Source organism: Haliaeetus albicilla, chromosome 18, assembly GCF_947461875.1.
Source record: "Haliaeetus albicilla chromosome 18, bHalAlb1.1, whole genome shotgun sequence".
Taxonomy (NCBI): Eukaryota; Metazoa; Chordata; class Aves; order Accipitriformes; family Accipitridae; genus Haliaeetus; species Haliaeetus albicilla.
The window spans coordinates 6,881,580-6,897,948 of NC_091500.1; the positions used below are offsets into that span (position 1 = coordinate 6,881,580).

Sequence of the window (16,369 nt, forward strand, 5' to 3'; positions counted from 1 at the left end):
TTATTTATATGGTCTGCCTTTGAGGCTTTTGGATTTTAATTTACTCCCTGGAATGCTCCGGTTCCTGACTCCCAGGATGGCTTAGGATCCTGACAGTTGGAAATCTTACTGTTTTAATTTGCAAATTTAACTGGGAATCTTACCAGTATCTCTTTATTCCCTTTTTTTTTTAATTTCTTGTTGGTCCATATTGAACTGACCTTATTGTGCATCTTCAGAGCCTTTTTTAAGATCCCTGTTGCCAATCAGTTGCATGGATAAATGCATGTTTGAATCACTTCCTAAATATATAATGAAGAACTGAAGACTGAGAGCATGGCATGTTTAAAAGGGGTATGGATGAGGGAGAAGGCAGATGAAGAACAGAACAACAGAAGGGCATTTTTCAACTGCAAGGTTTTTATTCAATCTTTGTAACTTTCTCCAAAAAGCTTTTGTTTGCATACAAGGTACAGTGTTAAAAAAAAATTACGGGTCTACTTTTTTTTTTTTTAATTTATTTAAACAATCACCAGCAAGATAACATTTTTCATTAATGTTGCTTCAGGGGAATTAATTTTCTGATGATACCTGTAATGTATTGCAAGGTTTGACTTTGGGTTGTGTAGCAAAGTATCTGTTGAACTTTTAAATAAATACCTTGTATTCATTGAAGTCATAAATTAGTAGAAGTCTGTTAACTCTTTCCAAAGGAAATGGTAAAACCAGTTTTTCACACCTGCCTTACTTTTGGCTGCTATTGGAGTTCTCTGAGATGTTCCTGATTGCTGACTGTTCACTTTCTTAGAGCGGTGTCGAAGCAGCTGGTCATATATCTTGGCTAATTGGATTTTGCAAGAGCTGAAAAGACAAACCACTCCCTGTTGGGTGCCTGGGCACATACCTCCCAGCTTGAAGAATGCAAGCAGCCTTGACCAGCTTGTAAAGTGTGGGACTGATGCTGCTGGGTTTGGGGTTTGGAAGTACCGTCCTTGCTTGTTGGAGATCATGGTTTGAATATCTTCCTAAGCCCTCAGGAGCACAGATTCACACTTCTTCCTTCTGGGAGAAGCATGTGTGTGTCTGAGTGTTGAAGTGTGCCAGCCTTTGTGTACTTCAGAGGACTATTGCTTAGGTTGGGGAGGTGTTTGAGAATCAAGGGGTATTCAGTCTTGCCATCGTAGCAAAGGTTCAGGGACTGTGTAGAAGCACAACTCCAGGTGACTAAGGGAAGAAGCCTTTTACAACAGGTGTCTGTACCTTGATGTGATCTGGTCTTTGGCCCTTCTGACTTAAAAGGTAGCTAAGGTGCCACCTTTTAATTCATCTCTACCTGGTACTGTATCAAGTGCAAGTCATTTAACCTTTCCAGATGGGCTGTGTTGGCTGTGTCTAATTGTGCTTGGCTTAATTCCTACTTGTTACCAATGTGAGATGCAAGGCTGGCTATATCAAAACAGAACAGTAAATAATACCTATCTTTAGGCTAAAATTGGAGACCTACCTTGTGGCTGAGGACTGACTGAAGTTGTGGTAGCAGGCAAAATGACGTTATCACAGGAAACCCTATAAGCTCATGACAAACACATTACAGGATTGTGGAAAAAATTAGTGACCAAAGCTCTTCCAAAGCAGCCTTGTGAGTAAAAGGTATGTTAGGAATTGCTCTTCTGTTATGATAAACTACTTGCTGTAAATTGCTGGCTGTTGGAGGTGAGCCAATACAAGGAGAGGCAACAGTGAACACGGCAGAAAGTTCAGCAGACAGCTCTCACCCCTTACAATGGGTGCAGCCTGTAAAGAAAAGATTATTACTTGCTCATTGAGCAATTCAGCTGTGTGAGATACCGTCAGTAGTGTCGTCTTTGATTTATGAAGGGTAATACGTTAACTTGACCAGATTTTGATCATGGATTTTTTTTTTTTTTTTTTGGTCTTTAAAGTCTCAATCTATTAAATCCAGAAGAGCAGAAGATGCCTTCTCCATGAGGAAGAAAGATACAAACTACGCGGGTGTGATTCATCTGTGTGGACTCCTGGCAAAGGTGGCAATCTGGCAGTTTTGCGGGTGTGTTTTGTAACTTGTTTTGTCATTTTGCAGTGCAATACCTTTATTGTCATCTGCAGGTTCCTCAATATTAATCCGGTTGGGCAAGAAAAGAAGGAGGCTGATGCCCAAGGTTATTTCTTCATGGGAAAACTGAATGAATCAGAGCACTCAAGCAACACTGGGTACGACCGTAAGAGTGGGACTGGGGCACGATGGCAGCAGATGAATGGTTAGACACTCGCCTGTGGTATCTTGAGGATCTCTGGCTGCATTAATTTTGCTTACAGTAGAACCCAGACTTCTAAAAACAGTGAGTACTCTCGCAAAACAACGTTCTTCAGAACTGCTTGAAAAATATCAGTGGTCTGTGAAATTGGTTCATTCGTAATCTAAAATGCACTTAATTGCTTAGGCTGTATTTACTTTGCACTTATTTCCTCAGTTTTATGTTCTCCTTATATCTGTGGAAACAATTAGATATCTTAGTTATCCTCTGAGCTTTTTGCTTGTAGCTTTGTTACTGGTCTCTAATCACAGTGTTGTCACTTTTAAGAAAATCCAAAATTTTCTCATAGCTAAAGTTACTGTAAAGATCGCTCTCAGAACTTGCTTTACTTAAATTCATATTTTCCAAGTGTGGTCCCTTTAGAAATACAAGTAATACAATTCTGTATAGTTAAGACCTTTAATTTTTATCTTTGGATGACCATGTTGAAGACTCTAAAGTCTCCTGCTGTGCAGCCTTTTTAACTTGCTAGGTAGCAATGGCAAGTGATCATATTAGGGTGGTTTATTGAGTTTTAAGCCAGCCATGTAGCATTCAAGCTCTAAAAATAATAGATTAGGTTCTGTAAAAACAGATTTAATATTTTTAAAAAAATGTTAAATACAAACAGTGCGAGTTTGCAGTGTTTGGGAAAATATATTTGTCCAGCCCACTGTAATTTTTTTTTTTTTTTTTTCTACAGTATGTGCTTGTAACTTTTGTGCAGGATACTTTGGCCAGAGCCCTTGGGTCCACCAGTCTGGGGCTGTAGTTCCCTCAGTTGTCGCTGCTTGGGCTGAGCCCTCGGGTAGCTGTGAGCAGGGGGGGCCAGGCTGCCTTGCAATGCATCCTGCCAGAAATTAAAAGCACGAGAGCGCTTGGGGTAGTGGAAGGGAGGGATAGTTTTGTGGGGTTTTACAAAACACTTTGATTTTAAGCCAACAGAAGTCACAGAGTAAGGGCTTTGAATTTAAGGTTATGATACATTAACTGACATATAGATTACTTTTTAAATACATGATCAGTTTACCCTTTTTTACTGTTTTAAGAGGCTCTTTCCTCTCTCGTAACCACTGTCTAGTCACTCATTCCTCACTCTTTCCCTCCTGTTGAGGGCTTTGCCCCCCCTGGGGTGCTGTGACCAAATGAAATGAGCTGGAGAAGGAGGATCAGCAGCTGGTGACAATCTCCTGAGTTGGGTGGGAGATACCTGAGGGTATGGAATTGCCCTCTTACTTAGAAAGTCCCTTCCATCTGAGAAGGTTTTGACAACTCAGCTGCTCATGTGCCTGTACCCTGATGGAGCAGAAACATCTGGAAGAGAGGAGTAATGTGTTTACAGTTTCTTAAAAAAGGAGACAAAGTTAGTAGCCTAGTGCCTTGCAAATGTGAATTAATCCCAGTAAGGATGGGTGCATGAAGGGGCAAGGTGTTCTTCATCCAGGGGATGATTTTCAAAAAGTGTCAAGTTTTCAGTTGGAGTGTCTTGGATTAACAGCTCAGTTGGTCTTTATGGACCTTTCCCCCCAAAAAAAAAAAAAAAAAATGCATTGCCTGAGTTTGGACCAGATCACTGTCTGATACCCTGCATTCACACTGTGTGTTCCTATTAATGGCAGTAGATAGTTTATGATTAGTTATACATCATCCTTTATCTAGATAAAGTACCATAATTGGATGCTGTGGAGGGAGAGGAGTAGCTGTATATGCTTTCCCGTGGCCTTATGTCGGTATATCCATATTTTTTCCATAAAGTGACGGTGACTTGCTGCTGTATTACCTGTTTTGCTCTAAGTTTCTACTGCTGCATAGTAGTTACCTTGGCACATTCTTGCAGTGGTGAGACTGGGTGGTTTCCATGATGAGTCAAGCAATGCAACTGAGCAAGATCAGTGTTTTGCTGGTAACATGGGCCAGTATCTTGGTGAGCCTCAGATACCTGGAGCTGTCCCAGATTTCTGCCTCACTTAAAGGTAACAGCCCTAGGTGGAGTTACATCAGTGATTAAATGCCAAATGAATATGAATTAATTAGTGATGAAACATGATGTGCTCAAGGATTCCCAGCTGTGAAATGGAATTAGGGCTAGGAGCACAGAGTAAACATTTAATGACTGCAGAAATCGGAAAAGAATTCAATACAGCCCTTTGCCTCAAACCTGTAGGTGTTTCCCAGCCACCTCCTGTTCTTCAGCAATATTGATCCGCGTCTTTTGGTTCACTTCTCCTTATCCATTTTATTTCCTTAGAAGAGCTAATAGTTGCTAGCTTTAAACCCAGAAAATGCTTTTATTAATACCAGTTGAATTCAGAGACTGGCACGAGGTTCTCCTTTAGAGCTAGCTTAGAAATTAAGTGCATCGATCTGGCTCTTCCCTTTGTGATCTTTTTGTAATTAAGTAATAAACCTGCAGATATCAAAATACAGTAAGGTGAACAAATGTCACAGGTGAAGGGGGCAGCCACCTGTGTGCCTGGTCCTTTGATGCCATCAGATTGTGAGAGCTTGGAGTTTCTTGGGTAGAAAAACACATCTCTGCTCTGTCAGTGCAGGACCCCTTCTGTTTCAGCATCCTCTGTCCTGATCAGTACGTATTGGGGAAATTTGAGTGTCTTCTGTCAAAGCACGGTGATTTGACCAAGCCTTCTCCTGTGTGCATCTTCTGAAAACCAGCCATCATCCTGCTTTTGTCACCTTGCATCCATTGTATGGATTTTATTATTTTTTTTTAGTACATGGCTTAATCTACTTTTACATCCAGTGATAGAAGATCAGTGTCTCAATTCTGTTGAATCTACGGGAGCTGGTTTTTTTTTTTTGTTAGACACGTATGGCATCTAATAATCAGATGTGATAGAATGCATCATTTTTTTCTTCATTCCCTTTACTGAATTATTTTCCTCCAGTAAATATGCCTGTAAGTTGCATCCCAGGATATTAAGCTTTTACCAAGGACCACAGGAAACTTCATGGGGGGAGCAGAGGCCTGAATACTTCTGCGAAGCAAATAACATTTCAGTCTGGTCCTTGTTTCTCAGGTTTGGATATCTGAGCCCCAAGGGCCTGAGTTTCCTACCTCACACGGCAGGTCTCATCAGGAACTGCCCAAGGAGGCAGAGTAGCAGTGGTGAACCCAGTGGAGGCGAGGCTGTCTTAAATCCCTTCAAAAGGGAACCACAGGCTGAACTGCTTTAATAAGCTCTCCACCTTGCAGTTTACAGCAAATTATTAATGCAGTAACTTCCAGTGTTGGACAGATTATTTTTTTAAATTTTTTTTATTTTTAAGAAAAGGTTCGTAAATAATTCTCATTAAAAAACTTAAGAAATTTCTGAACATTACCTTGCAAGCCCAGTAAGGACAGTCTTTGGGATGGGTTTAGCTGCTCTCTTATGAACTGGATTATGTTCACAGGTGAAAACAGATATGTCTAAACTTCTTTAACATCTCTTTCTTGCAGGAGGAAAGCAGTAAATGGGAGGTGATGGATGTGAGGGTAGCCCACTGTCTCCTCCTTTGGGCCGTGCACTTTCTGGCCGCACCGCGCGCTGCTCTCGGGGTAAGTTTCACTGCACCAGGTTGCCGAAATCCCCGTCCCACTTGACCTTGAACACTTCCAGTGATGGGGCATCCACAACTTCTCTGGGCAACCTGTCCCAGTGCCTCACCACTCTCATAAAAAATTTCTTCCTTATCTGATCTAAATCTACCCTCTTTCAGTTTAAAACCGTTGCCCCTTGTCCTGTCACTACAGGAGAAAACATTCTGAAGTATTCAGTACGTTCAGTAGGCCAAGCAACCTCCAGCGCAACCCTTGGGGCGTTAGAAATCTGCTGTGCGGCCTGCTCTCCCCAGCAGTAACAGTGCAATTTCCAGGGCATTGCGTAGCCGAGCTTTCCTTCCAGACTGGCAGGGTTTGGCTGGCTGTAGATGATGGACCATTTGACCAAGCAGTGATGGAAGCTGTTCTGGATTACGACACGCAGTCCCAGCAAGTGGTCCTGCCTGCGGGAGCCGGGTATGCCTACCGTGGGGTCGCTTCCCAGCTGGGAGAGGAACGAAGCAGCCGTTGGTATTTGTACAACTGTACATTTCTCTTACGGCAAAAGTCATATAGGTCACATATCCTCATCAACAAGTCGCATATTCTCATCAACATGAGAAACACCAGAGACCTTAAGCCTAATACAGGCTTTTTGACTGAGGAATGACTGCTGGAGGCATGTGTGATCCTGTCCACTAGCTCAGTATGTCATTTCAGTAGAAGGGTACAACTGAAGGCTTAATACAGAAACAAACTGTTAGTAGAGAGTTCTCAGTTGGTCCGTACAAGCAAGGGGCCATAAGCTTTGCATTCTGGACCTTGAAAGGACTATTTTGCCCTTGAAATCACCTTTCTGGTTTGTGCCAAAGAGTCATCTTTTATTTATTTTAACATTCAATCTACATTACGCTTCTTATTTTTCAGGTTGTCGGTAAGGAATCAAAGACTGGTGATCAGCAAGGTACAGTGAATAGCTATGTATCTTTGTTAATTCTTTGTGAGGTGTTATCAGTTATCAATACTTTACACCCTGATACTCACCTCTTGGACCATGGTATGCTGTCTTACACCTTATAACAATATCTGCTTGGTATGTTTTTCAGATGGCTGTATAAATCTCATTCCCTGCAAAGATAACGGAGCTATTTGTATTCAGCCTTGTTCTCCCTCCTTCCACGGGGAGACAAGCTTTGTCTGTGCAGACAGAAAGTGGCAAATGTTCACAGACGCCTGTGCAAGCCTGGATGTTCAGTCCCTTTTTCAGGTGAGGTAACTGTTATGCTTCTACTTTAGCCTATGCTCCTAATTTCTAGCAAAGACAGCCCCTCCCTCCATACGCTTTCAGTCTTGAGCAAAGGGAAGAAGATGGGATCCTAAAACACAGATTACTTTGATAAAAGGCTTTGACTTCATCCTAAATGAAGCGGTAGGAAATAAATTTGGGAAATTCCTGTGTAGAAACATAATTCAGAAATGAAGTTGCCTTGTTCACTTGGCTAATGTTCCTCAGGTGAATCTAAACCAAGACAATGATACACTAGGATGAACTTGAGAAAAGAGCAACACCAATATCTGTAATAATCAGATGATTCATGGTAAATTCTCCCCAACTACAAAATAAAGAACTTCATTCAAGTCACTTTAAGAATAAGGCACTGCATTTAGTTCTTGCCCCTTCCTTCATGTGTGTTGTACGAGCAAGACATTCTTCTCAGGTGAGCTTTGGTCCCTGGTTTCAGGCCATCCAGCACATTCATTGCACCCCCCTGCACTGTATCTCTTGCCTGATTGTAGCTGTAGCTTCATTTTTATTCTCTCCATTAATTTTCTCAAATTTATTTTCCTCCCTCCAGAGGATTTCTGAACGTGATCTCCTTCCAAGCTCCGGAGGACATGTTAGTGTTGCTGGAGGACACCTTCCTTTTGTAGGGGAAGGAAAGCCAGCGCATGGGAGGCCTGGAGATGGAGCAAAATATTTTGGTGCTGATGACCATGGGAATAGTAACTGCCGAGCTGATTTTTCATGCATCATCCCAGATATCCTGTCTTCACCAGCCATTCCAGGAAACATTGCTGATATAGTGGAATTGCTAAAGAAGATTTCCCTGCTGTTATCAGAGAATGTCAATAGAAAAAAAATGCAGGTATTTACTTTTATGGGCTTCAGGACATGTTTCTGAGCTTACCAGAGCATCCATACAGTGTTTTGTCCCTATAGCCACTATCCAATGAAGTGGTGGCTGCTAGTCACAAGGAGATCACCCGGAAAGAGTTTCCAGAGAGGGCCATATTTTGTTGTCAGAGAAACTGTTTGACCTATTCATGTATGGTGAAAATACTCTGTGGAATTCACTTTAAAAGCAAAATTGTTTTCAGGAACTGCTGTTACAGACATGGGAGAGCAGTACAAGGAAGAATTCATTTTTGAAGTATGGCTCTGTAGGGAAGGCAGCCTTGGAGATGCTGACCCGTCATGTGTTGTCATGTGTTGCACAATGAAAACTGACATCTTTCCCTGATGAACTCAGAAGTCAGAGAGGTGGGGGAAGAAATATAGGGAGGGTGATGTAAAGCAGATGTACATGGCAGGTCAGCATCTGGAATAAACTTAGGTGTCCTGATTTTTGCTTTATACTTGCTTTTCTAATCATCTCTTGAGCTATGATATGAAGAGGATAGGACAGTTCTGGTAGTGACCATGCCAATGAGATGTTTGGGTTTGACTGGGATGGATCATGGGAACCCATTCATTGTCAAAGAAGAATATTCCCTTTATATAGACATCACTTTTGAATTAAATGAGCCTTTCTGGAGGCTCTGCCAGTGGAATAACAGCTGGTTTCTTTTAACATAAAAAATAACTTTTTTTTTTTCTTGTTTGTTTCAGAGTTACAGCAGGATAGCAAACCATATTCTGAACAGCTCCATCATTTCCAACTGGGCTTTTGTAAAGGACAGAAATGCCAGTTCAATATTACTGGACTCAGTGAATTTATTTGCAGGGAAACTTCTTCTAAGGAATGGGTCGGAAAGTGTACAGGAGCACTTCATCTCTATAAAAGGCTACAGCATACATAAAAATACTTCAGGAAAGAGCTTTGATTTTTCTATGGAGTTTAATAACACAGGAGATATCACTGGGCATGTGGTCATTCCAGAAGAAGAGCTTCTGAAGTTACCCAAGACTTCCAAAGCCATCAGCATTGCTCTTCCAACACTTGGAGCCATTCTAGAAACCAACCCGTTGGACCCTGTTTTTGTGAATGGAATGGTGTTATCGGTGTCTCTGCCAGAAGAGCTTCAGCATATTTTGCTCATCTTCGAAAAGGTGAATAAACTGGAGAATGTCAAGTCTCAGTGTGTTGGGTGGCACTCTACTGAAAGGAGATGGGATCACAGGGCATGCAAAACGAAGTCTGACAACATCAGCAGTGTTGTTTGCATCTGCAAGCATCACCGTCGGACATTCAAATCCTTCTCCATTTTGATGTCCCCCACCATGCTGCGAAATGCAGTGCTGGATTACATTACACGTGTAGGGTTAGGCCTTTCCATTTTCAGCTTGCTTCTCTGCCTTGTCATCGAGACTGTTGTCTGGCATCACGTTACAAAAACTGAAATAACCTACATGCGCCATTTTTGTTTGGTCAACATTGCTACATCTCTTCTCATTGCAGATGTTTTGTTCATCTTCGCGGCTATTGTGCACAATACAGCCCTAAATTACCAGTTGTGTGTAGCAGCCACTTTTTTCCTTCACTTTTTCTATCTTGCCATGTTTTTTTGGATGTTTACCCTGGGCCTCTTGATTCTCTATGGATTATTATTAATTTTTTTTAAGATAACAAGATCTGTATTCATAGCTACAGCATTCTCTATTGGCTATGGATGTCCCTTGGTCATATCTATCCTCACTGTTGCTATTACTGAACCAAAAAATGGGTATTTAAGGAGTGGAGCCTGCTGGCTCAATTGGCATGAAACGAAAGCCCTTTTGGCCTTTGTTGTACCCGCTCTGGGCATCGTCGTTGTGAATGTGGTGGTGGTGGTGGTGGTCGTGGCGAAGACTGGGAGATCCGCTGTTGGAGAAGGCTGCAAGTCACAAGAGTTGAGCAACATGATCCGAATTAGCAAAAACGTGGTCCTTCTGACACCTCTTCTGGGTCTCACCTGGGGGTTTGGATTAGCAACAATTGTCGACAGCCGCTCTCTGGCATTCCATGTTACGTTTGCGCTGCTGAACGCCTTCCAGGTAAGCTCAGCGAGACTGGGAATAGCACGTGCTCAGACTTTGCTGAGCTTGGGAAAAGGTAGCAGACCTAAGAGGGTCTGGCAGCTTGAGCTGTGCATGAAAAACAGGACCTAGGCTTTCCCTTCAGCTTAACTGTCTTACACAGTGCATGCAGCAGGCATCCTGCATTGACATAGTAGATGCAGATGGGTAATGGAACAAACTAGTTGGTGTAAAGTGGGATGAAGAATTAAGATGACAAATTTATGTTAAAGTACACTGCTTTATGTCCAGTAATTGCAAAGATGTCTCATCCTTATCGCTTAACAAATACACAGGAAATTCTCCCTTGCCATTGAAGAGGGTTTTATTTAACTCATCAGTATAGACATGCAATGTTACCTGACGTACTGTTGTATAGCCAGTCTGCCTTAGCTGCTCTTGGCTAATGCTGCTACTAAGTGGGTTGAGAAAGTCCTGGTATGTACCCATCAGTCCAGTTCGTAATGAGAATTAGCATGGGTTATATATCCATTCTTGACATTCCCAGAGAGTCCGTGTGACCTGGGTGGATAAACTCACTTTGCGTATTGCTGCTATCTGAGTCATACATGATGAGATCTATTACACTGACAAAAACATTATTTTTTCCATCCTTAAGGAAACAACATCTAGAAGCATTTCAGAAACGTCATGTGGTTATGCTGGTTTTGTTAATTTTTTTTACAATTTTTTAGGGGTTCTTCATCCTGTTGTTTGGAACACTTCTGGACAGAAAGGTACTTGGGTCACTTCAGCACTCGTTCTAAATTATATAAACATTTTCTACACTTTGAGAAACTCTTCCCTTTAATTTTTTTTTTTTTAAACCTACAGACAAGAGAAGCCTTAAGGATGAACTGCATTTCATCAAAGTGGAGGTGTAGTCTAGCAAAGGTAAAGTTTGGGGTTTGTTTTTTTTTTTCCTCCCTTAATGGCTTAATTTAAAATTTATACCAACTTACACACCTTCTTATTTGTATATGGAGAGAATGGAACTATGCACTAAATCTTACCTAGTTTAAAGTTTTTCTAAGGCAAGTGCTTGCTGAAGGAAATACAGGTATCTCAAAAGAATGTTTAGGTTATTAAGCTTCTAAATATTAGCAGTGGCAATCTGTAGATTTTTATGAACTCTACGTAACCTACTGCTCCTGTTACGAAAATAAAAATGGTATTTTAATCTAATCTCTTCACCTGTAGATATCAAAGCCCTCTAGGTAGAGAATGCCTATGACTTTTTTCCAATCTGTAAAATATATCTACTTTAAGGTTACTGACTAAGTAAGGAACAGAATTGAGAGTCCAAAATCCCAATATAATGACCTGTTTGCCACCTTCACAAAAATATGGATCTGTACGACAGCAGGGCTGCTCTAGGATGTCAGAGGATTGTTCCGCTTCCATCTGAATGTCAGCTCAGCATGGAAACCATTTGGAGCCCAGCCAGTACGTTTGGTGCTGATCAATGTCGTGTACTCATAAGAGCTTGAGTTTTTTTAAATATCGGGGCAATTCATTAAAAGGAAATGTTTAAAGCGTAAGGAAACAACTGTGTTTCAGCAGCTTCCTAGGAAAACATAGGCAGAATTGATGTGTTGACATCATTGAGTAAGTGTTTCCTACCTCTGCTGGAAAACTTTTATCTGCTGTTTGTCAGATTTCTTTTGGTACCAAGGCTTTAATGGTTTCATGCTGTATTTGTAAAAGGGAATCCCTTTTAGCTGTCTCACAAGAATAGTCTGCAGTGCTCCTGCTATCCACCAAAAGAAACTGTGTCAGTTCAGTTTGGACTTTGGAACAATAAAGATATTTCCTTACTTTCCTCTGGTTTATTTACTAATCAGTCCTGATTCTAGTATTGAAAGCTGCAGAGTGTCTTTTAGTGACAGTGTGTCCAAATGTCCTTGGTTTCTGAGGAAAAAATAGAGGGGTTAAGGAAACTGTACCTCCTCTCTGCTGTCAGCGTTGCCTGGTGTGCTTTGGGTCATTTGGTGCAAGAGAGGCTGCGTGTTTGTACAACTTCTGATTCCTCGGCATCCCTCCTCTCCAGTTTGGTCTTCAGTTGCATCCAGCACTGATATTATGTGCCAAGTTTAAATGCAGTGCAGAAGGTCCTCTCAAAACAAAACAACCACAGAAAAACCATCCAAAAAACCCCAAACAAACCCCCTCCCACAACAAGACATAACCCAAAACAAAGCCCCAAAATGAAAAACAAATAACAAGACCCAACCCCAAAACTTGTGCTAAAATTAACTGTTTCCTACCTAAGAGAGGGGAAAAAAAGAGAAGGGAAGTGTTTGAGATTGCTCCATATTTAATAAGCAGAGGTTACAATTCCTGCTTTTACAGATCCAGGATCCAAATAACAGTGAAGAAGTGAAACAACAGGCTGTAGCGCAGGGTTGAAAGTTAAAATTCTTTCAAGTCGCTACCAATATAATATTCTGGAAACAACAGGTGGAAATATCACTAATCCCATGACTCAGCAATATTTACTGTAAAAGTATTAAGTGATCTCACTGGGCAAAACTTGATGTGGCAACTATGGCTGCATGTGCCCAAGAACTTGGGTCAATGTCACTCACCTGGGTGGAAGAGACCACATGTAGGTGTTTACCATTGTGTAACAGAGAAGAGGAAAATGTTAGTCATCCACTTTTGTAAACTTGGATGTAAATATGGAACTTGAGTCATGAGAGCTGGAAAAGTTTGTCTCACCTGAAACGATTGTTAAAAAAAAAATCTTGTTTCACAGAGCTTCAGAATGGGACTGTGTATCTGGGATTTTAATGGTGAGTATGTAAAACATCTAGAAGGGTTATGCAGAATTTTGCTTCAGGACTCCTATTTTCTTGTGACTCTAAGAGCCTTTCTTCTGGGTCAGATTTTAAGATGATCATCTTGTGGCGTTTCTCGCAGGACTCTGAGGCACCTCCTGTTTAAAATGGAACCTCCACCTACATGGACGATTACATCTAACCTGACCTGCTGATGTGTTTTCTCCTAGTCCTAGCAGTGCACAGTTGTCTTCAGTGGATCTGACCAGCGAGAGGAAAAGGAGCACTTCTTACACAGAAATCCTGGTTTGAGATGAACCAAAGTGGCTGACCGGCTCGGAGCGTGGACAGCGCTGTCTTGGAGCGTGACCGTGGGAAGCATCGTGAAAACCAGAAGAGAAAAGGCCCTGAACCTGCTGTCAGGAGCAGGAAACCATCAGTGTTGGTGCAACCCTTGGAGGAAACGCGCTGATACATGAAGGTTGTTTCTTACCATTGTGAAAACTGCTGTGAGGAGAGTTTGTCCTCGGTTGCCATTTCAGTGCTTCAGTTTCTTTCTTTTTTTATGTCAGTGCAATAAGGAGCTGTACAGCATGTGGAGCTGTTCTAAAATTATTTAATTTTTAATGCGATATACAAATGTTGAGTGTTATCTAGCTGGTTTTGGCTGTCTCTGATCAAAAGTGATTCTATTAGGTGGCACTGTATTCATCATTTCCATTTGTCATCCCTGACTGATGGACAACGTAACTCTATTTCTGCATTACAGCTGTTCTCTCCATCTCAGTACTTGTGTGTCAGAGAAATTGTACAAAGCCCTTTTTTGGTCTGTCAGGACAGAATTTTCATTCGTCTTCCAATCCTGCAAGACGATGATAAACAAGAAAGAGCACTCTGCAAATAATTAGTTTCCCTCTTTAGATGTGGGAAAGCAAGCTTTGAATGTGCTTCAGAGTTGAATCAAGTGGATGGAGATCTCCTGTGTCCAGTGCAATGTGCTAACAAAGGAAGTGGTTTGTCCATGTGTGATGGTGTATCTGGTTTCATTAGAAAATCAGTCCTTGGTCTGAGAAACCCTTTCTAATGAAAGCGTTGATAGAAACATTATTGTCTCTTGTCAGGACAAATCGATGCTTTCAAATGGCAATACAGTTGAAATTTTGTCATCGTTTCTAGTAAGTGGTCCTTATCCTCCTCTACCAAAAAAAGCAGATAAATGGCCTTTAATATTAGCTGGTATTACTCAAGTCAGAAATCACTCATCCCCCTGTGGCTTTATGTACATTTGAGATATAGAAGATTTAATTGAAATAATACTGTTTAATGTCATCAACACCCCTTTACTGAAGGAGAAAAATACCCTGGCAAATGAACTGAGGGATGTGGGGCATCTGACAGGTACTATGGAAAAACTCACCTCCAGATGTCTCGTGGGGGGAGAAGCTGGGGTTTTGGAGGGGGTGATCTGGAGGGCAGAGCTCTGCCCTGGGCCATGAGACAGTCCTTGTCCCCAGGAATCTGTTGCATCCTTGTGTTTTCCTCTCCTATCTTCTTTCCTCATAGACTGTAGTCTTGTTACAGGAGACTATCCCTGCTCCTTTCATACAGCACATTTGCATGTTGCAGAGCTTTGATCAGGTAAAGATAAAATTGGGCTTATGTGCTGCTGTAACAAATTTAAAAAGACCATTCCCCCAAAGTCTGCTTCTTGGTGTCAAGCAGCATCTTCTGTGCTTTAGCTTCTTTCTCTCCTTGAAGCGCTTAGGGGGTTTTTTTTCTTCCCTTCCGTTTCCTCCCTTTAAGTCCAGGATTTTTCAGCTTCTGATGCCCAGCCAGCAAGAAAGCTGGAGGGGCACAAGAAGTTGTGAGGGGACACAGCCAGGGCAGCTGACCCAAACTGGCCAAAGGGGTATTCCAGACCATGTGACGTCATGCCCAGTATGTAAACTGGTGGGAGTGGGGCTGGGGGAATCACCGCTCGGGAACTAACTGGGCATCGGTTGGCAAGTGGTGAGCAATTGCATTATGCACCACTTGTATATTCCAATCCTTTTATTATTATTATTGTTATTATGATCATTATTAGTTTCTTTCTTTCTGTTCTATTAAACTGTTTTTATCTCAACCCACGAGTTTTACTTTTTTTCCCCCAATTCTCTCCTCTGTCCCACTGGGTGAGGGGGGGAAGTGAGTGAGCAGCTGCGTGGTGTGTAACTGCTGCCTGGGGTTAAACCACGACAACACTAGAACAAGTTCCTGGGCAGAACGTTAATTTACCTCAAATACCTCAAGTTTTATGTTGCCTTTCCAGAGCCAGGCAACTTTCTCCCCTCTTTTTCTATCTAGCACAGGCATCTCCTTCACAGCTGGTGGATCAAAAGAGAAGAAGATGCCAAACCAGCAGAGTCTTGGCAGGCTGTTAACAAGGCTGCTGGGTTGCCCCATAAAATGGGCTTACAGTAGATGTTGGCTGCACCACGAGGCTTGGCACTGCTAGCTCCAGGCACGCTTCCAGCCTGCTGTTCCCGGCTCCAAAAACTGGTGGGTGTTTGACCTGTGGTCCTTCGCAAAGGCGTTGCGTGGCTCTGGGTCTGGCTCGCTGCTTTGCCTTGGTGAGAAGTGTGGCCATGCCCTGTGGTCAGTCTGCTTGGCTTCAGGTGTTAACGGTACACGTTGCTAGACGAGTGGGGTTTGTAGGGTAATATCCCTCCTGCACTTAAACCTGATTTCAGGGTTATGGGGGGGGGAAAGCACAATTTTGGACATCCAGCACTTTTTCACTTCTGGCCCCACAGTGAAGATGCGCCTAAAATCTCTAGTGGGTGTGCTCCTGGGAGAGAGCCCCGTGGGAGCACTGCCTCCTCCTCTGGCTCCAGTGTCAGTGTTTTTGTTTAGGCTGGTAGTACTATGTGAATATATTGTCAGCATGTCTGTGAATGCGATCGGGTCAAACCCAACAGTATTCCCCCAGGTCAGATGTCCTGTGGGCAAGGTGATGCTGATGACTTAGTTTACAATTTCTAACATCTTCTGCACTATAAGCCAGATTTTTTTTGTTTTCATTCTCCCCAGGGGGACATAATCAATATTGAATGCTACTGGACTTGTATATAATTTTAACTTTTCTGTTATCTTTTGATGTAATCAAATCTTTCCATGGTTTTGCTCTGAACACTGTAGTTAGAGATGTTGTTCTTGAACAGCGTCCACCTGGGTGTAACAGAGTGGACCCAGTTGGTGTTGTTTACACCAACTTTACAATGGTGTAAAGTTTGTAAACTTGCTTACGTCCAGCCTGTGTTTCAGGTCACATTTAGTTGGATACCGTGTTCCTTCAGGCCCTGAAGGTTCCCATTGTACCTGAAACCCAGCCCGACTTTAGTGATACCTTGAGGCTAATTCAAGCTTTGGAAAAAGGTGCATGCCTCTTCTGATCTTACAAAAATAGTTCCTCTGTCACTGCAGCCACGTTCTAAGG

General features: G+C 42.1%; 1 protein-coding gene across 3 annotated transcripts; it reads left to right on the forward strand.

The window, feature by feature from the left end:
• The first annotated feature begins 39 nt into the window (after positions 1-39).
• On the forward strand, positions 40-15,016 carry ADGRF4 (adhesion G protein-coupled receptor F4). Of its 3 annotated transcripts, none has more exons than XM_069805651.1 (9): positions 40-2,339; positions 5,755-5,853; positions 6,763-6,799; positions 6,942-7,102; positions 7,692-7,982; positions 8,726-10,090; positions 10,807-10,848; positions 10,946-11,005; positions 13,034-15,016. In XM_069805651.1, the coding sequence occupies exons 2-9, from the start codon at positions 5,779-5,781 to the stop codon at positions 13,055-13,057; spliced, it is 2,055 nt and encodes a 684-aa protein (XP_069661752.1). In that variant the 5' UTR covers positions 40-2,339; positions 5,755-5,778; the 3' UTR covers positions 13,058-15,016. The 3 variants fall into 3 exon arrangements, with proteins under 3 accessions (XP_069661752.1, XP_069661753.1, XP_069661751.1); XM_069805652.1 differs by having other exon boundaries at positions 13,122-15,016; XM_069805650.1 differs by having other exon boundaries at positions 10,946-15,016.
• Positions 15,017-16,369: the final 1,353 nt, after the last annotated feature.

Excerpts from the sequence above, each read along its gene's own strand:
- ADGRF4 (XM_069805650.1), top strand. The coding sequence starts at position 5,779 with ATGGATGTGAGGGTAGCCCACTGTCTCCTCCTTTGGGCCGTGCACTTT. Across the intron at positions 5,854-6,762 it reads CACCGCGCGCTGCTCTCGGG|GTTGTCGGTAAGGAATCAAA; the intron begins GTAAGTTTCACT and ends CTTATTTTTCAG. Across the intron at positions 7,983-8,725 it reads TCAATAGAAAAAAAATGCAG|AGTTACAGCAGGATAGCAAA; the intron begins GTATTTACTTTT and ends TGTTTGTTTCAG.